Genomic DNA, 25,019 nt, shown 5'->3' on the forward strand with positions numbered 1-25,019 from the left:
AAACCAATCAGAGATTAATGGAGGAGGTTATCTTGGAGGTTGGTGGGGTGAGGTGTAACACAACTTGATATGATAAGTAAGTCGGCTGTTACCAGAACACCAGTAATTTTATTGGGTTTGAAACCTTTGGTTAAGCAGTTTTATTGTTCATAGTGCATTAACCATTCCTGTACTTTGTCTAGTTCAATCTCTGGAATGTAGACAATCTTGAATTTGCCAGTATCTAAGCATAAAGAGTTAAAATCATTACAGCTTCATAATAAGATTATACAGAATCCTTGGAGTGTCTGTGTTAATTTTCATACCTACAGTAAAGCCTGTTGCCAGTATATGGACTTCAATGCAATATAGTGTCATCCATAGGTTGCATATGCAGGAAACAACTTAATAATCTAATTTTCTTCCCGAGAATGAAGATTGAAAAGGCATCTGAAGTACACAATTTCAAAACTATACTCGCTATTTTGGATATCCTGTACTTTCATTACTCTAATTATTAAGAAGTCTTGTTTACTAAGTGATTAAGTATTGAAATTATTCTCCTCATAAAACAAATCTTCTCCACTTAGTGTCAATACCAAAGCAGTCAAACAATGAAAATTTGGGATGCAATAACAACAATGTGACTTAGGATAGATTACTACTTGCAATACTGGAGAGGCATTGAATGACAGACATGCACATGAAACGTATGTTTAAAAGAAGACTAAGCTATGGGACAATATCATTCATGTGATTTAGAAAAACACACAATGGGAGGAGGATTGAGGTTGCAGAGATAAGGAAAACATGCAAGGCAGGATTTGAGGTTTGAATAATATTGGGAGATCTGAGAAGAGGAGACAGCTCTCTTACATTTGTTGTTTACTCTTTTTTTTTTGGAGAGGGGGAACGGGGGTGTCAGTGAAAAGGGAGCACTGTAAGAGCAGAGGATATGAAACAGAGATAGTTCCCAACAGGATTGGAGATAGCTACAGTGATGTGGTTGCCATTTGTATGAATAGTAACTGCACCAAAGCTGGCAAATGGTGAGTCATTAGTTTTCATGGTGTACGAAATTCCGGTGTGGTTGTATGTAACAGGTCTTACATGCGGGATTATCAACAGTGAAATGTCCCTTACATTGTAGGTTTGGAACCAGAGGATGTCTAGGAATGCACTAAGATATGGTGTAAGTGTTTTGCACAATGGAATATTAATGAAAACAAGAGTTTTTGCTGGATATCCCTTATTTTAAGGCGTGGTAAGAAGTGAAACACATTGGCAATGAAACAAAAAAGTAAAAATAAGTTTGAAATAAAGTAAAATTATGATTTACAATAAAAGTCATTTATTTTGTGATGGAGATACTTAGCTAATGTTTAGATACACAGTGTGATAGCCAGTGTAGGATAATTGTATGAAACTCACTGAAGAACAGGGCCTAGAATTTTCCTTAATTTTTGTCACACGTCATTCCCCTGGACTATGGATCATGAAAGATTTAACTACCTAATACATTTACTCATACCTCCATCACTCACTTAGAAGATGCAAGTAGCCCACATCCTTAAAGCTAGTGTGTCTGTTGGCTATTTATGTAACTAACAGTAGGTTGCCGCCTGGTAAATAAATGTTTTCTCTGCTTTCAGTTAATGTTTATTAATAAAGATAAATAGGCAAAAACTAAAATTTCATTCCTCGGTGAAAGAGAAGAATGGATTACAAAAACTGGAACTTGCAACCAATCAGAGATTAATGGAGGAGGTTATCTAGGAGGTTGGTGTGGTGAGGTGTAACACAACTTGATAAGATAAGTAAGTTGGCTGTTACCAGAACACCAGTACCATCATAAATTTCATTGGCTCTGGCATTCCTCACTTCCACTCACCCGTAAGCTTCCACTGTTGAGTAGTGTTTTGTGTCATAAATATAAATGAAAGGAAGGAAGATTACAGTTTAACATTCCAGCTACAACAAGGTCATAAGAGACAGTGCACATGGGGAATAGGATAGACGTGTGTGTGTGTGTGTGTGTGTGTGTGTGTGTGTGTGTGTGTGTGTGTGTGTGTGTGTTTGTTTGTGTTTGTGGAGGGGGGCGGGTGGAGAGAATAGGCAATGTCCTTGTCAAAGCAGCCATCCTGGCATTCCCCTTAATGAAATTAAGGAAAGCACTGAAAACCTGAATCTCAAAGTCTCAACAGGACTCTGAACCACACGCCTGCTGAATATAAATGTTAAAATAGTAAAGATCAAAAGAAGGCCCAAAAACTAATTTTCTTTCACCACAAGTAAATCCATTTCAAATTTCCTCCTTTCAGTCCATGAAAAAAAGACATGTACCTTCACACAGATCTCCATAAGTGAGGACATTCTTGGATGTTTCAATCAAATGGCAACTTTATTCTATCTCACAGGACTGAATTTTCACATGATGATTGGCCTCACTTATTGCAGAATATTACACCATATTCTCAGTCAAGTTAACTAAAAGTTAATACATCTGCTATGAAACATAGAAGGTCAATAATAATTGAAATATTGCTGATCAAAACTGATTTCAAATAAAAATGAAAGATTATGCTCGTCCTGTTACATCCATTTATGTTTCAGAAAACAGTAACATATATCTTCATTTCAAAGATCGAAATATGAGGTTACGAACCTTTAAATGACCGTATATAGTCAACCAAGTAAAGTATGTCCTGCCCTTTCTTGATGCATCTACAACTGGATAATAAAAAAATTAATATTTGTAGGTACAATAATTTGTTACAAAACAGTAAAATATTATGTGTTGGAGAGCTCTGCTACATTTTCAAAGTCAATATTTGTGGTCTGCAAGAAAATTTTTACAGAAATATTGACACTGTTCTTTTTTATGTTTGCACAGTATATGAAAAAGAAAAGAGGTGCTAAACAGCTGCAATCAGTCATGTAGAAAGAATGACAAGTTGTCCAGCTTCCATGATTGTGTGTGTGTGTGTTTGCGTGTTTGTGTGTGTGTGTGTGTGTGTGTGTGTGTGTGTGTGTGTGAGAGAGAGAGAGAGAGAGAGAGAGAGAGAGAGAGAGAGAGAGAGAGAGAGAGAGAGAGGGGGGGGGGGCTCTGAGAAACCTGAAACTTTAGTGAGGTTTTCATTCTTGTTCATCTGCCTGTTGTTTACTCAGCATCTCAACTATACCATGAATTGTTGTTACCTTTACTTCTTCCAGAAAGTTGTTTTACAAATACATGTACCACAGACACACTCTGCATCAATCTATGGAGTCATTATTTATACACTCATGATAGCTATTTTCATAAATACATTATCTGCCTCCACAGCCAAGTTTGTTGAAAGCATACTTGAGCACTGGTATTCAGATTGGCAGTAGACAGTCTGACTCCTGGTGGTGAAAAATATTTAAAATATTATTATAACCTCGGGCTGACTGCAAGTGAAGGAGACATGGTTCCTCTTCATCACACTCTCCACTGTACAATGGCACATGTGACATTGTTGATCGTGATCCATTTCCCAACCTGTTGGGTAGGCATGATTAGTTCATTATTCTTTTGGTGTTACGATTAGGTTATGTGCTGCCACATCTCATCATCATAATCAACAAGAAAATTGTAGCACTACACTACCCACACTTTCATCAGAGTGGGTACATTTGCCACCTGAGATGCAAGCTGGCACAGTGATGTCAAATGGAAAGACTTGAACAGTGCTGTGAGATGTATAAGCTTATCATCATTCTCCTAATATTAAAGTTTCTCAGATAACAAATAATAAGAACATAAAAGCCATTTAATTTCGGAATACGCTCCACAAGTAAATAAATATCTGTTGTAGTATTTTACAACATCTCAGTATAAGTAGAAAGCAAAATTTCAACATGATTTTCTATCTAGAGAAATGCAGAAATAATTAGGCCCATCATCTATTACAAAATAGTGTGGTTATGTTAAGATAATGAGGAAACCTCAAAGAGAAATAACAATAGCCTAGTTAAATTCATGCCTGAGTTTTCATCAATAAACTTCCACTCTTCTACATTTCTGCACATTGATGTACCATCATCACTTTCTCAATTCTTTTATGATGTGCTTTTTTAAAAGTTTGCAATTTTCATTGCATGTTATAAGTTGAAATGTTGTATAGGTTAGTTATTTCCTTAGCTATACACTACATATATAAATTGTTGATGCTCATGGCCTAAATTAACTTTATACTCCAAATTATTATGAAGCAACGGACAAAAAGGCTTACTACCATAATTGGTCCGACACACACATATTTTTTACTGTGCAACTCTTTAATTGTTTGCTTAATATTGTCTTGAATTGTTAAAATAATCATATAAAGCTTTCTATTAATTTTTTCATAAATGTTCTTGTAATTAGTATTTGGTATTGATAATCCAAGAAAAAGAGTGTGAATTTAATAAAGAAATTTAATCATTATGTAATGAAGATGATAACTCAAATCAGTAGACAATTCTAGAAATGTCAGAATATCCTACAAGAATAATTTTCATGCAAATAACAGGATACAGACAACAGGCTGTTACCTTACTTTATTTAAGCCTGCTAATATCTGACAAATATCTGTTGCCTGTAAAGTGTGTTCCATCACTTTTTTTAGATTTTATGGTCACTAAATTCATGCATTTTTATCCAATGACAGATGCATGTAAAATAAAGGTTTGGAATGTCAGTCTGTTCAGGCATCTTGTGTTTTTGTCTTAGGTCGCAGTATTATTACCAAAAAGAGCGATGGGTCCCAAGTAAAGGAATCAACAGACAGCAGCACAACTCTGGAAGACGATGATGTTAAAGGTAAGAAAATGATTTCATATAATACTGTAATTTCATTTAAATGAGGTAAAAGTTTACAAAACTTACAGTTCTGGAAAAGGAAGTTTTGGAAACAGAGAAGGAAATTAACAAAGGTCTGGATGTAGAAAATTTTTCAGAGGAGACTGGAATAGCTGTAACATAAGCATGATGCTGCAATTAATATTTATACCATAAGAAGACAGGACCAAGGAACTCTAGCATGGTTCTTCCAATGTTGATAGCTTACCTATTACATTTGAGCATTCTACTCATATAATATTTGCAGTGTAGGAGTTAGTGAGTATAGCAAGTATTAACTGTAGTAATTTAATACTACTTTCCTTTCTGTTTCTTCTTTGTTTGCTTTGCATGATTAATAGACTAATAGAATTCAAACTGCATAGATTCAATACCATACATAACTTTAAAATATATCAGAATGTCATTTCTGTTTTTACAGGACAGAGCCTTTGTGTGTGTTTGTGAGCTAGGCATGCCACAGAGATTGCTTTCAGCAAAGTTGCTGTAATCTGAAACAGTACAATGTGACACCTGTTTTGTAGTATTTTCTGCTACCTCAAGATTGTCTTCTAAATAGGGTCGTATTTTTACACAATTTTACTGCTTGGCTTAATGCGGTATTGGAATTTTATTTTATACAACATGTCTGAATTAAATGAAAATTTTCATAATTGATGTAATCATACATAGCTGTGTTGTTTGTTGTGACTGAATTTCATTAGCGTACCTGCACAAGATTTGCTATTTCCTCTGTTCTACTATGGGAAATTCATTAAAGTGAATGATCTTAACTGAAGTTTGTATAGCTATTGCTGTTAGTATTTCACTTGTACTGTTATTCACTTTATTTTTCATGTCTTAGAATGCTGTAGCTTAGTAATTTTGCAGCAAATATACTCTTAATCCAAATATAATAAATTAGCAGAATGAGAGGTACTCATATCACATCTTTGATACTGAATTTATAGGCTGTTTACCAACATTTACACAATAACCAGAATTTATTGTATAAAAGAGGACCAAACTTATTCAATGCTCTTAAGGTTGAATAGAGAATAGGAAATCTGACTAATAGGAGAGAAATAATGAAACTATGCTAATGTACATTAAAGGAAGAAGTGGCTGAAGAGTTGTTGGGACCAAAAGACTTAATTGTAAAATATGAGTGTTATAAGTTGAGCCTTTTTCTGTATTTAGATTACACAGTTCAACATATCATTAAAAATTTAAAACCAAGCTAAAAATTCATAACTTTTTTCCCCTCCTTTCCTTCTTTAAAAGTAGTATTGGAATGCTAACTATAGCATTTACTTATTCGATTAATGTTGCTGAAATTACAATGACATATTTGTTCCAGTGCCAGTTGGATGAATATCTTGTTAACCTTAATACTACATTATTATCATGAATTGAAAGCATGAAATAATTTATAATATTAGCTCCCTGTCTCTACAGAAAGCTAATAAAGCATATGGAAATATTTATACAATCTTGTTTCATGAGAATCCCTCTGTATCTTGAAAACTCTAAAGAAATAGCTGCAGGTGCTCCATAATAGCATATTTTAAGTGTGAATTGATAAGTATATGCTGGTAACTGTCCTTATTGAGCAGTGTTGGCAAGGTTGGTTTGCATTTCAGGACTTGAATTTGTACTCATAGGTATTACAGTCAGTCATGTTTTAATGTCTATCAGTCTGTCTACATATGTACTCTACAATCTGTTGTGAAGTACATTGTAGAGGGTATGACCCATTGTACCAGTGGTACAATGTCACTTGACATTTGATTGCAGAGAAGAATGAATGTGAAATAACAGATGCAGTGAAACTTACTGACAGAGTAAAACTGTTTTCTAGACTCAGATCTCGAATCCAAATCTTTACCCTCTGCAGAGAGATCTCTTTTTGCCAAGAGAATTCTATGCAAGAAGCAAGAATCTGGATTTGAGTAAAAGTCCCAGATCAGCACACAGTTCCAACTCGTCAAGTAGTTTTACATTGGCGCACATTCCTATGCATTCTAGCAAAAGTGATATTAGGCACACCTGCATGCAATCCCCGCCCCCCCCCCTTTCCCCTCACTGTGTCACTCACACTTGTACACTGTCACTCTCCTTTGCTCACTCTATCTGGCTGTTTACAATATTTCTTAGGGATTCATTCTTCTGTCTCTTCATTTCACAACATCCAATCCTTTCAAGTATAGTGATCTGCCAGTTCTCATTACAAGAAGAAAGAAAACTGAGTGTGTGCACCTGTTAGCATTTTCTCCTGCAATACATGGAAAGCTTTGTAAAATTCTTTCACTGTCTCCTGTCTCCATGTTAGTTGTTAAGACTCCTTGTGTGTATTGTGCCACTAGTGCAATGACATTATGGCGGTCATTTCATACATATATTATTTGTAAAATTATGGATAATCAAGTGGAACATATATATTAACTTCTTGGCTCCCAGCACAGTGTGCACTTTTACTCTTTGTCTGATGGTAGCTCATTTTATATAGTGGTTGTTGCAGTACAAGTCCTCAAGAATTTTGTTAATACTCCCACTTTATATCAGTGACAATGAATTGTAACTGTAGATTTGGTTTTTGTGGTGCAGGATAATGGCCACAGTCTGAAATCTGCTAATAGTGCCCAGGTGGATGATGAAATATAGAAACATTGATTTTAAAAATTTTAACTGTCCAACTGTAACAAAGTGACTTTAAACTTTTAAAAATAGATACTGAGAACTGACATGCCATATATGAAAACACCCTATAGAGACAATAAGAAACACAGTTGAAGAAATAGCAGCTGGCTGGTCATTGAACAGTAACTCTGAGTGTAAACAGACCAATCAGTGTTCAACTGCCTTATCAAACAGCTTTCTGGAATCTCTATAATCTGAATCATATATGTGGCCATTAATTGTTCTACTTCATTACAATCTATTAATTGTGTCACTTCTTATATTCATTTCATAAGAGTATTACTTACATGTACCTTTTATTTTCATATATTCACTCCTTCATTTGTCTTATGTAGCACCAGGAGTGATCAGTATTCCTCTTTCAAATTCCTGCTCTGGAGAAAGAGCATTCAGCATGTAAGCAAAATTCCTATTCTTTTGCATTCTATCTGGCAATTAGCACTTCATCTCAAAGGTGAATGACGGCCCTTCCTCTCAATCATTGTCAGATCCTAAGCAAGAAGTCTACAGTCTCTTAATTTCCACATTTGTTCACTTTGGCTGAATTAACAGTAGATACTTGGTGAAAGTGGCTGTTTTGGTAGTAGCCAATTGATAAATGAATAAATGAAGTTTAGAACTTCATAAGTCTGCATTCATTTTGGTATGTTAATTTTATAAAAACGTGCATCATAAGTGGTGTCAGCACATTTCTTTATTATGTTTCCATTTTCTCCCATGATATACCATCAAACATATTCAAAGGTATTAGCTTTACAAGTTTTCCTTTTATATACCCCAAGTTACTGTAATAATAGGTGTGTTCTCATTTATGATATGCTAGGCAATGGCACCATGACTTGACTGTAGATCACACTTTTATTTTCATTGCTGTTACTGCATTGCAAACTGTATGTTTGGTAAGTATGATGATCTGTGCAACTTTATCAAATGCTTGTTTTGCAGTTTTGTGTGTTCTTGTTAGCTGATTCTAAAAATTTAAGCAGTTAACTTTCTTTATTTTAATTGCAGAAGTAAAAAAAAGACATAGTGAATAAAGACATTTATTTTGTATGTCCCTTCTTCTACTTTGTATTGTTACTGTTGTATCAAGTGCATACAGTTAAGTGAGACAACATGTTTCCAGGGTAAAGGGCAAGCATTTGTGCAACATCAAGGAAAAAATAAATAAATAAGTAAATTGAAAGAAGTGTGGAAGCTGAAAGCAGGTGGAAAGAAGGGAAACTGCATGGTGGTGCAATATGTCAGAGTCTCTGTTGTTATTTCTTATTTTCTATAAACTTGTTGCTGAGAATTTCTAAATACTGCCATAAATTATTCATAGGATCATTTAATTTCCTGTCTCTCATATTTTTTATTTGACCATTTTAATTTTCTTACTTCATATTTCCAGATGGGTCATCTTTGAGTCTCAACTGTAGTTGTGGTTACTACTCCCTCCTGTGTGTTTGATTACTACCTTATTAAATGCAAGAGTGTTTTTCTTAATCTTCATTAATCCTCAAACATGTTCTCTTCTTGCCTCAGGTGACCATCATTTTGTAAGCTCTACTCTTCTACAACTAGATAATCTTCACCAGATGTCAGTCCAACTCATTTTCTCATTTTGTTTCTACCACACTATGCCCCCTCCCCTCTTTTCTTCATTCTCCTTCCTTCTACTCTCTCCTCCTCCTCTGTCCTTCCAGTTCCCCTCTCCCTCCTCCTCTCCTTTGCCCCTCCCCAGCCTCACCCCTCCCCCTCCACCCTCCCCTCTCCCTCCCTCCCTTCCGCTCTCCCTGCTCTCCTTACCATGTGGTGGAGGCAAAATATTTGAAGAATTATATAATCACACACACATTATAAACAGAAAAATTTAACCACTGTATGTGTGTATCACACTGCAAAAAGTTGAAAGTACTGCAAGCCTCCATATATTATAGAGGGTGTGCTGAAAAGTAAAGCCTTTAAATTTTTTATGTGAAAACTCTTGAAGATTTTTAAATGAAAAAGTGTTGTTCACATTTTACACTACTGGCCATTAAAATTGCTACACCAAGAAGAAATGCAGATGATAAACGGGTATTCATTGGACAAATATATTATACTAGAACTGACGTGATTACATTTTGATGCAATTTGGGTGCATAGATCCTGAGAAATCAGTACCCAGAACATACATATTTGCCTCTATCTGCCAACAAAAGTCTCGCAGTTGTTGTGTGTAACATGGCGGTATGTAATGTAACTGTCGGTACATGAGCAACAGTGTGTTTTAATCTAGTTTTTAATTTGAAGAGTTTGCGCACACATGGGGAATTCTCTTCTCCAGCATGGCAATTCCATACCAGACCTGAGTGCTGCGACAACTGAAACAGTCTGACACATTGGATTCACTGTCATCCATCATCCTGCATTCAGTCCTGACTTGGCACCATCAAATTTTCATCTGTTTCCAGAACTTAAAAAACACCTTCAAGAACTTCACTTTGATAGTGATTAAGTGGTCTAAGCAGAGGTGAGGTTGTAGCTCCGTCAATGAAGTTAAATATTCTACAGTTACGGCATCAACAAGCTGCTCTCTTGTTGGAAAAAATGTGTTTGTTGCCAGGGCAACAATGCTGAGAAATAAATATGCATACATGAAGAATAAAGATGTAGAATGTTAATAAAGTTTGTTTTAGTTAAAAAAATTTAGAGTTTTTCACATTATGAAATTCTGTGGCATTACTTTTCAACACAATCTCATAAATTAAATTACCGCAGTACTTCTACTGATTAACAATTAATAATGAGTATTAAATGGAAATGTGCTGTAGTTACAAATGTAGTGCAAAGTGTAAACTTTCCTTCCACCCTTTTATCTATTATTCTATTTGAAGGGCCACACTGTAATCAAGACTAAAGCATATGGTAACTTTCGTTTTTGTGCTCCAGTGTCTGATTCATGTTAAGTACAGGATTGCTCTGTCTGTTTTGGAATATTGTTAAGGACATTTTTTTCTTATAGGTAATTTAAGTTCTGATATTTAAAGTTCTTCTCACACTTCCAAACTTAACCATGGTCTCTAAATTACCAACAAGTCTGAAGTAATGCAAGTATTGAATCTTAGTGCAGGTGGTAATTCTACAAGTCTACAGTGCATAGATATTTAGGTACTCCATATCAAATTTCTGATCACAGTAATTTCGCATGTAGTGTTAGCACATCATATGTGCCCATTACTGGATGAACTTTAAGGATAAAGATGTTTCTGTTTATTCCTTGCTTCACTGCACTTATTTACTTTAAACCAGTACAAGGTGACCTCTTTTAAACTGCTTCTTAGACACCCCAGAGTTCAAATGTCCCACTTCTTTATGTTAATCTTAAATTTTATACATTTTCTATATTGGAACACTGCCTTTTGCCACGGGAAGTTCCACCTGGTATCCTGTTGAGACAAATTTTATTTTGACAGTATTTTATGAAGTAGTCATCTTTTATGAGCTAAAGTGGTCACTTTCCCCAAGCCTGGTCTTAACACTTTAGTGTTTTAGTTTTTCCATGTAATCAGTGTCTCCTAAAAATAATTATTCCTGATCGCTAGGCCTGGAGTGGTACTTGTTACCAATAGAAAATTGGCTGTAGAGATATCCATTCTCATACGAAACAATTGTTCTTTTTTATCAGAAAAATACTGGAAATTATAGACTGAAACTTTAGAAGACAGGCAATACTATTCCAAGATTATAGTGCATTGTTGAGAAAGGGGATGGACAATACTGCAACAAAACTGTTGAGAATTTCACTATTTTGCAACCTTTTTTTAAGCTAGAAACATGCTGTATCATTAAGTGACAATGATCATTTATTAGGGTTACTTCTTCATTGAAAACTCACTTTCAGTTTTTGTATGTTCAACACCATTCACAATTATAAATACTAGTATATATCAATATTATGAGAAGGAAAGTTGTATCTGTTGCACAGCATCTTCACTATATGGTGAGTAGCAACTTTCCTTCTCATAATATTGTTACATTCCATCCTGGATTTTCCATTATCAAGTTTGTGTATGTTTATTTCCTCCCTTTTAGCGACTTGCAGCTTCTACATCTACTTAATTATGTACTCAGCAAGATTTCTGTCCTACTACATTCATGTACTGAGTGAGGGGAAAATGACTGTTTAGTATGTTTGTATATTCCATAATCTCTATTATCTTATTCTAATGGTTTCTACATGAAATATACAATGGTAGCAGCAAAATCACGACACAGGTTTCTCAAATTCGAGTTTTGTATATTTATCCAACATGGTTTGATAAGGGCAGTATCACTTTTCTTCCAAAGATTCTCATTACAATTCTGTGAGCATATCTATTACACTGGTTTATTTGACTTCACATCATCCTAGTTGCACATCCTTGAGTTCATTCAAGTCCTGATATCCTGCCGCCTTGATAAGTATTCCAAATGTTGTAGCAGCACTCTAGAATGAGTTGTAACTGCCTCTTGTATGTGATTTCCTTTACAAATGCACCACACATTCCCAGAAGCCTTCCTACAAATCTGAGTCTACTGATTTTTACATTCCCCCCCCCCCCCCCCCCTTTATATATATAATATATTTTCCCATGTGGAAGTTCCAAGAGTTACCAAGCAGGAAAGCGCCGGTAGATAGGCACAATGAATAAAACACACAAACACACAAACACACACACACACAGAATTTCAAGCTTTCGCAACCGGCGGCTGCTTCGTCAGGAAAGAGGGAAGGAAAAGGAAAGATGAAAGGATGTGGGTTTTAAGGGAGAGGGTGAGGAGTCATTCCAATCCCGGGATCGGAAAGACTTGCCTTAGGGGGGAAAAAAGGATAGGTATATACTCGCACGCACACACACACACACACACACACACACACACACACACACACACACACACACACACCCATCCATACACAGACACCAGCAGACATTATATATATATATATATATATATATATATATATATATATATATATATATAAAATAGAAAGAAACTTCCACATGAGAAAATATATTAAAAACAAAGATTCCAAGACTTACCAAGCGGGAAAGCGCCGGCAGACAGGCACATGAACAAAACACACAAACACACACACAGAATTACGAGCTTTCGCAACTGGCAGTTGCTTCGTCAGGAAAGAGGGAAGGAGAGGGAAAAATGAAAGGATGTGGGTTTTAAGGGAGAGGGTAAGGAGTCATTCCAATCCCGGGAGCGGAAAGACTCCTTACCCTCTCCCTTAAAACCCACATCCTTTCATTTTTCCCTCTCCTTCCCTCTTTCCTGACGAAACAACTGCCAGTTGCGAAAGCTCGTAATTCTGTGTGTGTGTGTGTTTGTGTGTTTGTTCATGTGCCTGTCTGCCGGCGCTTTCCCGCTTGGTAAGTCTTGGAATCACAAAGATTCCAAGACTTACCAAGCGGGAAAGCGCCGGCAGACAGGCACAATGAACAAAACACACACACAGAATTACTAGCTTTCGCAACCGATGGTTGCTTCTTCAGGAAGGAGAGGGAAAGACGAAAGGATGTGGGTTTTAAGGGAGAGGGTAAGGAGTCATTCCAATCCCGGGAGCGGAAAGACTTCCCTTAGGGGAAAAAAAGACAGGTGTACACTCGCGCGCGCACACACACACACACACACACACACACACACACACACACACACACACATATATCCATCCACACATACACAGACACAAGCAGACATATTTGCCTATTGAAAAATATGTCTGCTTGTGTCTGTGTATGTGCGGATGGATATGTGTGTGTGTGTGTGTGTGTGTGTGTGTGTGTGTGTGTGTGTGTGTGTGCGCGAGTGTACACCTGTCCTTTTTTTTTCCCCTAAGGGAAGTCTTTCCGCTCCCGGGATTGGAATGACTCCTTACCCTCTCCCTTAAAACCCACATCCTTTAGTCTTTCCCTCTCCTTCCTGAAGAAGCAACCATCGGTTGCGAAAGCTATTAATTCTGTGTGTGTGTTTGTGTGTTTTGTTCATTGTGCCTGTCTGCCGGCGCTTTCCCGCTTGGTAAGTCTTGGAATCTTACCAAGCGGGAAAGCGCAGGCAGACAGGCACAATGAACAAAACACACAAACACACACACAGAATTACTAGCTTTCGCAACCGATGGTTGCTTCTTCAGGAAAGAGGGAAGGAGAGGGAAAGACGAAAGGATGTGGGTTTCAAGGGAGAGGGTAAGGAGTCATTACAATCCCGGGAGAGGAAAGACTTCCCTTAGGGGGAAAAAAGGACAGGTGTACACTCGCACACACACACATATCCATCTGCACATACACAGACACAAGCAGACATTTGTAAAGGCAAAGGGTTTGAGCAGAGATGTCAGTCGAGGCGGAAGTACAGAGGATGGATATGTGTGTGTGTGCGCGAGTGTACACCTGTCCTTTTTTCCCTGTAAGGTAAGTCTTTCCGCTCCCGGGATTGGAATGACTCCTTACTCTCTCCCTTAAAACACACATCCTTTCGTCTTTCCCTTTCCTTCCCTCTTTCCTGAAGAAGCAACCATTGGTTGCAAAAGCTAGAATTTTGTGTATATGTTTGTTTGTCTATCGACCTGCCAGCACTTTTGTTTGATAAGTCACATCATCTTTGTGTTTAGATATATTTTTCCCCCGTGGAATGTTTCCCTCCATTATATATATATATATATATATATATATATATATATATATATATATATATATATATATATATATATATAATGTGTCTGTGTATGTGCGGATGGATATGTGTGTGTGTGTGTGCGAGTGTACACCTGTCCTTTTTTTCCCCTAAGGGAAGTCTTTCCGCTCCCGGGATTGGAATGACTCCTTACCCTCTCCCTTAAAACCCACACCCTTTCATTTTTCCCTCTCCTTCCTTCCTTCCTGACGAAGCAACTGCCAGTTGCGAAAGCTCGTAATTCTGTGTGTGTGTTTGTGTGTTTTGTTCATGTGCCTGTCTGCCGGCGCTTTCCCGCTTGGTAAGTCTTGGAATCTTTGTTTTTAATATATTTTTCCCATGTGGAAGTTTCTTTCTGTTTATATATATATATATATATATATATATATATATATATATATATACTCCTGTAAATTGAAATAAGAACACCGTGAATTCATTATCCCAGGAAAGGTAAACTTTATTGACACATTCCTGGGGTCAGATACATCACATGATCACACTGACAGAACCACAGGCACATAGACACAGGCAACAGAGCATGCACAATGTCGGCACTAGTACAGTGTATATCCACCTTTCGCAGCAATGCAGACTGCTATTCTCCCATGGAGATGAGCGTAGAGATGCTGGATGTAGTCCTGTGGAACGGCTTGCCATGCCGTTTCTACCTGGCGCCTCAGTTGGACCAGCATTTGTGCTGGACGTGCAGACCACGTGAGACGACGCTTCATCCAGTCCCAAACATGCTCAATGGGGGACAGATCCGGAGATCTTGCTGGCCAGGGTAGTTGACTTACACCTTCTAGAGCACGTTGGGTGGCACGGGATACATGCAGACGTGCATTGTCCTGTTGGAACAGCAAGTTCCCTTGCCGGTCTAGGAGTGGTAGATCGATGGGTTCGATGACGGTTTGGATGTACCGTGCACTATTCAGTGTCCCCTCGACGATCACCAGAGGTGTACGGCCAGTGTAGGAGATCGCTCCCCACACCATGATGCTGGGTGTTGGCCCTGTGTGCCTCGGTCGTATGCAGTCCTGATTGTGGCGCTCACCTGCACGGCGCCAAACACACATACGACCATCATTGGCACCAAGGCAGAAGCGACTCTCATCGCTGAAGATGACACGTCTCCATTCGTCCCTCCATTCACGCCTGTCGCGACAACACTGGAGGCGGGCTGCACGATGTTGGGGCGTGAGCGGAAGACGGCCTAACGGTGTGCGGGACCGTAGCCCAGCTTCATGGAGACGGTTGCGAATGGTCCTCGCCGATACCCCAGGAGCAACAGTGTCCCTAATTTGCTGGGAAGTAGCGGTGCGGTCCCCTACGGCACTGCGTAGGATCCTACGGTCTTGGCGTGCATCCGTGCGTCGCTGCGGTCCGGTCCCAGGTCGACGGGCACGTGCACCTTCCGCCGACCACTGGCGACAACATCGATGTACTGTGGAGACCTCACGCCCCACGTGTTGAGCAATTTGGCGGTACGTCCACCCAGCCTCCCGCATGCCCACTATACGCCCTCGCTCACAGTCTGTCAACTGCACATACGGTTCACGTCCACACTGTCGCGGCATGCTACCAGTGTTAAAGACTGCGATGGAGCTCCGTATGCCATGGCAAACTGGCTGACACTGATGGCGGCGGTGCACAAATGCTGCGCAGCTAGCGCCATTCTACGGCCAACACCGCGGTTCCTGGTGTGTCCGCTGTGCCGTGCGTGTGATCATTGCTTGTACAGCCCTCTCGCAGTGTCTGGAGCAAGTATGGTGGGTCTGACACACCGGTGTCAATGTGTTCTTTTTTCCACTTCCAGGAGTATATATATATATATATATATATATATATATATATATATATATATATATATATATATATATATGGAAACACCCTAATCTAATAAAATCCAAATGGAGTAGCAAACAAGGAAACAGAGTCCCTACACACGAGGAACGGGAAGGGGGAAACTTTATGGGCTATGCTACCAACATGGCGACCATCTTGAAAGCCGCCATCTTGGATTCAACTCCAAAATTTCAAATGGTCATGTGGTCATGTGACACATCAAACAGATAGAGAATTTCACCAGGAAAACAATGCCTTTGATATTTTAAATATAGCTTTATTCATTCTCAGCTTATAGCCAATTACGTGCGGCAGGAGCGGAACGCTCGGCAGTGAGTGTATAACATACTGAGAAGTCATAAAATGGAGTCTGAAACTGTGCAAAGTGACTATCCCATGCCTGATATGTTACATGTGTTTAACTTTTAGGTATCATTCACTCATGCTAACGTTTTAATCATCGTTTCCTTATGTACATGTTACAAAATGTCTTTAACACATGAAGAACGCATTGAAATCATCTTGATATCAGGAGAAAAAAGCACACGGGTAATTGCTGAGGATTTCAGCAGTCGTCACCCAACCAGACAGTCCGTCACTCACAGCGCAGTTGCCAAGCTTTTGGCCAAATTCCGTGCAACAAGTTCTGTCACAGATAAACCTAAGACTGGAAGACCAAAATCCGCCACTGATGAAGCAACAACAGTGAGCGTGTTGGCATCATTTAGCAAGAGTCCGCAACGGAGTACTCGTCACCTGTCACAAGAATGCGGGATTAGCCGTACCTCCACGCTGCGAATTTTATCGCAGCACAAATGGCACCCATACAAAATTCAGATGCTCCAACACCTGAATGAGGATGACCCAGACCGTTGGGTGCAGTTCACAGAATTGGTGACACAGCAGCTGCAGATAAACCAACGTTTCCCCTGTCACGTGCTGTTCAGTGATGAAGCCAATTTCTTTATCAATGGTGAAGTGAACAAGCATAATCACAGATACTGGTCTGACACAAAACCGCTCTGCAGACAAATATGTCTGCTTGTGTTTGTGTATGTGCGGATGGATATGTGTGTGTGTGTGTGTGTGTGTGTGTGTGTGCGAGTGTACACCTGTCCTTTTTTTTCCCCTAAGGGAAGTCTTTCCGCTCCCGGGATTGGAATGACTCCTTACCCTCTCCCTTAAAACCCACATCCTTTCGTCTTTCCCTCTCCTTCCCGAAGAAGCAACCATCGGTTGCGAAAGCTAGTAATTCTGTGTGTGTGTTTGTGTGTTTTGTTCATGTGCCTGTCTGCCGGCGCTTTCCCGCTTGGTAAGTCTTGGAATCTTTGTTTTTAATATATTTTTCCCATGTGGAAGTTTCTTTCTATTTTATATATATATATATATATATATATATATATATATATATATATATATATATATATATATATAAAACAGAAAGAAACTTCCACATGGGAAAAATATATTAAAAACAAAGATTCCAAGACTTACCAAGCGGGAAAGCGCCGGCAGACAGGCACATGAACAAAACACACAAACACACACACAGAATTACGAGCTTTCGCAACTGGCAGTTGCTTCGTCAGGAAAGAGGGAAGGAGAGGGAAAAATGAAAGGATGTGGGTTTTAAGGGAGAGGGTAAGGAGTCATTCCAATCCCGGGAGCGGAAAGACTTCCCTTAGGGGAAAAAAAGGACAGGTGTACACTCGCACACACACACACATATCCATCCGCACATACACAGACACAAGCAGACATATTTAAAGGCAAAGAGTTAAGGGCAAAGATGTCAGTCGAGGCGGAAGTACAGAGGCAAAGAAGTTGTTGAAAGACAGGTGAGGTATGAGCGGCGGCAACTTGAAATTAGCGGAGGTTGAGGCCTGGCGGATATCGAGAAGAGAGGATATACTGAAGGGCGAGTTCCCATCTCCGGAGTTCGGATAGGTTGGTGTTGGTGGGAAGTATCCAGATAACTCGGACGGTGTAACATTGTGCCAAGATGTGCTGGCCGTGCATCAAGGCATGTTTAGCCACAGGGTGATCCTCATTACCAACAAACACTGTCTGCCTGTGTCCATTCATGCGAATGGACAGTTTGTTGCTGGTCATTCCCACATAGAAAGCATCACAGTGCAGGCAGGTCAGTTGGTAAATCACGTGGGTGCTTTCACATGTGGCTCTCCCTTTGATCGTGTACACCTTCCGGGTTACAGGACTGGAGTAGGTGGTGGTGGGAGGGTGCATAGGACAGGTTTTACACCGGGGGCGGTTGCAAGGGTAGGAGCCAGAGGGTAGGGGAGGTGGTTTGGGGATTTCATAGGGATGAACCAAGAGGTTACGAAGGTTAGGTGGATGGCGGAGAGACACTCTTGGTGGAGTGGGGAGGATTTCATGAAGGATGGATCTCATTTCGGGGCAGGATTTTAGGAAGTTGTATCCCTGCTGGAGAGCCACATTCAAGGTCTGATCCAGTCCCGGGAAGTATTCTGTTACAAGTGGGGCACTTTTGGGGTTCTTCTGTAAGAGGTTCTGGGTTTGAGGGGATGAGGAAGTGGCTCTGGTTATCTGCTCCTGTACCAGGTTGGGAGGGTAGTTGCGGGATGCGAAAGCTGTTTTCAGGTTGTTGGTGTAATGGTCGAGGGATTCAGGACTGGAGCAGATTCGTTTGCCACGAAGGCCTAGGCTGTAGGGAAGGGACCGTTTGATATGGAATGGGTGGCAGCTGTCATAATGGAGGTATTGTTGCTTGTTGGTGGGTTTGATGTGGACGGATGTGTGCAGCTGGCCATTGGACAGATGGAGGTCAACATCTAGGAAAGTGGCATGGGATTTGGAGTAGGACCAGGTGAATCTGATGGAACCAAAGGAGTTGAGGTTGGAGAGGAAATTCTGGAGTTGTTCTTCACTGTGAGTCCAGATCATGAAGATGTCATCAATAAATCTGTACCAAACTTTGGGTTGGCAGGCTTGGGTAACCAAGAAGGCTTCCTCTAAGCGACCCATAAATAGGTTGGCATACGAGGGGGCCATCCTGGTACCCATGGCTGTTCCCTTTAATTGTTGGTATGTCTGGCCTTCAAAAGTGAAGAAGTTGTGGGTCAGGATGAAGCTGGCTAAGGTGACGAGGAAAGAGGTTTTAGGTAGGGTGGCAGGTGATCGGCGTGAAAGGAAGTGCTCCATTGCAGCGAGGCCCTGGACGTGCGGGATATTTGTGTATAGGGAAGTGGCATCAATGGTTACCAGGATGGTTTCTGGAGGTAACAGACTGGGTACGGATTCCAGGCGTTCGAGAAAGTGGTTGGTGTCTTTGATGAAGGATGGGAGACTGCATGTAATGGGTTGAAGGTGTTGATCTACGTAGGCAGAGATACGTTCTGTGGGGGCTTGGTAACCAGCTACAATGGGGCGGCCAGGATGTTTGGGTTTGTGAATTTTAGGAAGTAGGTAGAAGGTAGGAGTGCGAGGTGACGGTGGGGTGAGGAGTTTGATGGAGTCAGGTGAAAGGTTTTGTAGGGGGCCTAAGGTTCTGAGGATTCCTTGAAGCTCCGCCTGGACATCAGGAATGGGATTACTTCGGCAAACTTTGTATGTAGAGTTGTCTGAAAGCTGACGCAGTCCCTCAGCCACATACTCCCGACGATCAAGTACCACAGTCGTGGAACCCTTGTCAGCCGGAAGAATGATGATGGATCGGTCAGCTTTCAGATCACGGATAGCCTGGGATTCGGCTGTGGTGATGTTGGGAGTAGGATTAAGGTTTTTCAAGAAAGATTGAGAGGCAAGGCTGGAAGTGAGAAATTCCTGGAAGGTTTGGAGAGGGTGATTTTGAGGAAGAGGAGGTGGGTCCCGCTGTGATGGAGGACGGAACTGTTGCAGGCAGGGTTCAATTTGGATAGTGTCTTGGGGAGTTGGATCATTAGGAGTGGGATCAGGATTGTTTTTCTTCGTGGCAAAGTGATATTTCCAGCAGAGACTACGAGTGTAGGACAGTAAATCCTTGACAAGGGCAGTTTGGTTGAACCTGGGAGTGGGGCTGAAGGTGAGGCCTTTCGATAGGACAGAGGTTTTGGATTGGGAGAGGGGTTTGGAGGAAAGGTTAACTACTGAATTGGGGTGTTGTGGTTCCAGATTGTGTTGACTAGAATTTTGAGGTGTTGGGGGGAGTGGAGCTGGAAGTGGGAGATTGAGTAGATGGGAGAGACTGGGTCTGTGTGCAATGAGAGGAGGTTGAGGTTTGTTGGAAAGGTTGTGGAGGGTGAGTGAGTTGCCTTTCCGGAGGTGGGAAACCAGGAGATTGGATAGTTTTTTGAGGTGGAGGGTGGCATGTTGTTCTAATTTGCGGTTGGCCTGTAGGAGGATGCTATGTACAGCCGGTGTGGATGTGGGAGAGGAAAGATTGAGGACTTTGATTTGGGATAGGAGTTGACGGGTGTGTTCATTGGCCGAGTCGATGTATAGGTGAAGGATTAGGCGGGTGAGGGCTATGGATTGTGCTGTTTGGAACTGGTATAAGGACTGATGGAAAGAAGGATTGCAGCCAGAGATGGGAACTTTAAGTGTGAGGCCTTTGGGAGTAATGCCAAATGTCAGACAAGCCTGAGTAAATAAAATATGGGAGCGTAATCTGGCTAGGGTGAAGGCATGTTTGCGGAGGGAATGTAAATAAAATTTAATGGTGTCGTTGTAGGGATGTTGTGAGGTTGACATGGTATTGGTAGGTGGAAAGGGTAATATGAGGTTAAAGTGAAAGTAAAGAGAGATTTATATAGGGAGAGATAAAGGTGTGAAAAAAGTCGAAAAAGTGTTGGTTTGAGATGAGCTATGTTGATCATGTGCTGAACTTAGGTTGGTGAACAACAATGGGTGCAAAGGTTGGGTAGTTATGTTGTCTCCAGATCACGTTAAAGGGTGGGGAAATTCAAGAAAATTTCGAGAAATTCAAGAAAATTTCGACAAAAAAATTTTTTCGAAAAAAGTTTCGAAAAAATAATTTGCGAAAAAATAAAATTCGAAAGAAATTTTCGAATAAAATCTCGAAGAATATGTGTGTAAATGTATTCAAAGGACTGGTTATGTACTGGCAGGTTATGATAATGAGGCTAACAATTGTTTGATGAAGAAATAATAACGTGTAAACCTGTGGGAAGCTGCTAAAAAATGATCGGTTTTGTGGGAAAAACGGGAATGGAAATAAAACGAAAGTTGTTGGAAAAAAAAACTGAGATGGTTGTGTAATGGGTGAAAGGAACTGAAGCTGTGAAATAGTATTCACGAGTTTACACGAAATGTTTGTAAACTTGGAACAATGGATTTTATAGCAGCGGTTATGTTGAAAGCGTTGAAAATTTTAGGTTATGGTTTGGAAGTAAATTACGTATTACTGAGTATAATTAGGCAGGATAAAATGTATGGTAGATTACGGAAAAATGGAAGATGAATACAAAGTGGAACTTCTTGTACAAACGAAAAGAGAAAGTAAGACGATAGAGAAGATTTCGAAATGCAACAGAGACAATAACAAACGTAATTGTTGGGTTCAAATTAATGACGATGTAAATAAAACAGAAAGAAACTTCCACATGGGAAAAATATATTAAAAACAAAGATTCCAAGACTTACCAAGCGGGAAAGCGCCGGCAGACAGGCACATGAACAAAACACACAAACACACACACAGAATTACGAGCTTTCGCAACTGGCAGTTGCTTCGTCAGGAAAGAGGGAAGGAGAGGGAAAAATGAAAGGATGTGAGTTTTAAGGGAGAGGGTAAGGAGTCATTCCAATCCCAGGAGCGGAAAGACTTCCCTTAGGGGAAAAAAAGGACAGGTGTACACTCGCACACATACCCACATATCCATCCGCACATACACAGACACAAGCAGACATATTTAAAGGCAAAGAGTTAAGGGCAAAGATGTCAGTCGAGGCGGAAGTACAGAGGCAAAGAAGTTGTTGAAAGACAGGTGAGGTATGAGCGGCGGCAACTTGAAATTAGCGGAGGTTGAGGCCTGGCGGATATCGAGAAGAGAGGATATACTGAAGGGCGAGTTCCCATCTCCGGAGTTCGGATAGGTTGGTGTTGGTGGGAAGTATCCAGATAACTCGGACGGTGTAACATTGTGCCAAGATGTGCTGGCCGTGCATCAAGGCATGTTTAGCCACAGGGTGATCCTCATTACCAACAAACACTGTCTGCCTGTGTCCATTCATGTGAATGGACAGTTTGTTGCTGGTCATTCCCACATAGAAAGCATCACAGTGCAGGCAGGTCAGTTGGTAAATCACGTGGGTGCTTTCACATGTGGCTCTCCCTTTGATCGTGTACACCTTCCGGGTTACAGGACTGGAGTAGGTGGTGGTGGGATGGTGCATTACTTTCTCAGAACACTCATAGACACCTTTTAATTGTTTTCATAATTTGGTAAGTCTCATATTCAGCATTGCTGTAAAAATTGTATACAGTATTTTCTGCAGTAACTTGTTTGAAAATTAATTTCAGTTTCCTTCTGAAAGTTGTTTATCTTATAAATATGCTACTAGGAGACAAAATGGCTGGTCAGTACTTGCCTGTATAAGGCAAAATGTTGAGCACTCTTTATAAACACATTTAAAATCAGAACAAAACTATATATAGCTTTCAAAACTGTTACCTCATTACCCACAGAGGAAAGAGGGATAGGTTGAGGAAGTTTGAGAAGAGTGAATCTTTGTCTCCCCTCTTTTTTACACCAGTTGGTCCTTACTCAACCTTAAGTCTGAGTGACCTTTTTCAGCCTTCCCCAACCTACCCCTCTTTCCTCAGGAGGAAAGTAACGACAGCTCTGAAAGATACACCTAGTGTTCTCTATATTTAAATGTCTCGTACTCATGTAATTTAATAATGTGATAACATGCAAGGTGTCTCTTCTAACACCACCACCTCTGATATCTCATAAATGGTTGAGTTTATCAGAGAAAAAGTTTATAACAAGGATGTGAGGATTATTAGCAGTGTATTGAATACCCATAATTCTTCACATATTGAGACACTGAAGAAACAATAGTTTTAAGGGTTTTTATCTAGAGTGATGCATCATTAATAACATTTCACACTCGTTTAAAAATTGATCACACTGATGTAATTAAAACTAAACTCCACTCAAACAGGCCACGAAGACCCAGCAGTACATGCTGGCCGTTGTGTCATCCTCAGCCCACACGCATCACCGGATGCAGATATGCAGGGGCATGTGGTCAACACACGGAATGGAAAAGTTTAAATTGTGATGCTAGTTTAGTATAATGACACCTTCATTCAATAAAGTATACTTGACAATGGAAATTAAAATACACTCTGCTTGCAGACATAGAAATCATACTTGAAATGTTTTCCAGTTATTTTTCCAAAGTTTTCCCTCCAAAGATTGACATGCTTTATAGAACTGAAATATTCTTCGTAATAACTATCATACACTGCAAAAAAATTAAGAAAAAGTGTGGCCACCACCTTAGCTGAGTAATCTCTGCATCTGTTTCCCATTTATAGAATCCAGGTACTTACAGGAAATTTGTCGTGATAAGAGAGCTGGAATGGAGAGTACTTTGTCTCATGAGGCCACAGCTAAGGAACTATTTGAATGAAGGGTAGGGGCACCAAGAATCCAAAAACTGACAGTTTTATACAATGATACCATTGGCAGAGGATGACATGGCAACTGGTGGGCTCCTTGCTTTAATTGAACTTCAAAAGTAAACAGTGTCTCCATTTAAAGCTATGGGCCTTTCACAATTCCATTATATAAGTATACTTGCTCTTTTGCACACTAATGTTCGCTAAAACCCTTGTTTCAGTTCTTTGAACTCTTTCTTAAACTAAGAATATGTATGTCATCCTGTATATGAGCAGCTAATAACACAGTTCTTCCATGTTCTGTAGTTCAGCTCAGTGCTGAATGTACAGTAGTTGGACATTTGTTGCAGAGAAGGTGATGCATCAAAATTAATGAAATAATGAACATTTCAAATGGCATTGGTACACAATATCTTGAAGTTCCATTAATTGTTATAGTATTACACTCAGTGCAATCTTCATCTTATTTTGATTTTAATGGTCCTTCTCTAAAGTGAAATTAAACAGCATGGATGTTACTTTCTTAGTGTATTATTGTTTAATTTGTGTCACATTCCTTTATTAACCCATAATGTGAACTTTTATTTGGCAAGTAAAACAAATGTGCACTGCTGCATATAAACAGTATTTAATGAAGACAGTTGTTAAGATAATGCATATAAATCCATTGATATTACTTCAGAAAATGCCAAAACGTATGAAGATGCTTATACTCTTTCTAAGATTTGGATTTTATTCTTCTTTTTTTTCCAGGGTGTGTGGATGCATGGTAGATTTACTGTTCTCCAAAAACATTATCGTATAAGCAAAGTAGGCATGTAATTATTGACATTTGAGCTAATGGTGCAAATGATGGCAATGAAAGCCAAAGTATCTTTCATTTCAAAAAGCATGCATATTCATCAGTTTGGAGCTAGTCTAAATACATATGTATAATAACTTTTATAAACATAAAAATAAATTTGCATAAGGCTATTTTCATCTATGTCTTTGAAATAAAAATGGCAAGTATGGAACTGTATGACAGTAGCTGTTCTGCCAGAACATATTTATCATTGACTGTTAATTACCTCTGTGTTGAATTATAAGTTTCTCTCCAACAATTGCAGTTGCTCCATCTGACATCCTTTGGGGTTGCTTTTATTTATCGTTGACCAACTCCTGATTGCTGGTAGCTATTTCTTAACTGTTACAGCAGCAATTATTACATGTTTGACAGTCGATAATACAGCCATCATCATCTAGATTAAATATGAGAATACATTATTCTTAATAACTGTCTGTATGTAGTCCACTGATAATTTAATCAGGTAAAAAGCTATATCACTAAAAAGAAATGCATTTGACATT

General features: G+C 39.6%; 1 protein-coding gene across 29 annotated transcripts in view; it reads left to right on the plus strand.

Annotated features, from left to right (window-relative positions):
* The window catches only part of LOC126354726 (calcium/calmodulin-dependent protein kinase type II alpha chain), a 976,610-nt gene that overhangs the window by 788,420 nt on the left and 163,171 nt on the right, over positions 1-25,019 (plus strand). For all 29 annotated transcript variants that reach the window (XM_050004705.1, XM_050004586.1, XM_050004623.1 and 26 more), the window contains exon 12: positions 4,715-4,804. In XM_050004705.1, the coding sequence (XP_049860662.1) occupies positions 4,715-4,804 (90 nt within the window). The remainder of the gene's footprint in view (positions 1-4,714; positions 4,805-25,019) is intronic.

Source organism: Schistocerca gregaria, chromosome 1 (assembly GCF_023897955.1).
Source record: "Schistocerca gregaria isolate iqSchGreg1 chromosome 1, iqSchGreg1.2, whole genome shotgun sequence".
NCBI lineage: Eukaryota > Metazoa > Arthropoda > Insecta > Orthoptera > Acrididae > Schistocerca > Schistocerca gregaria.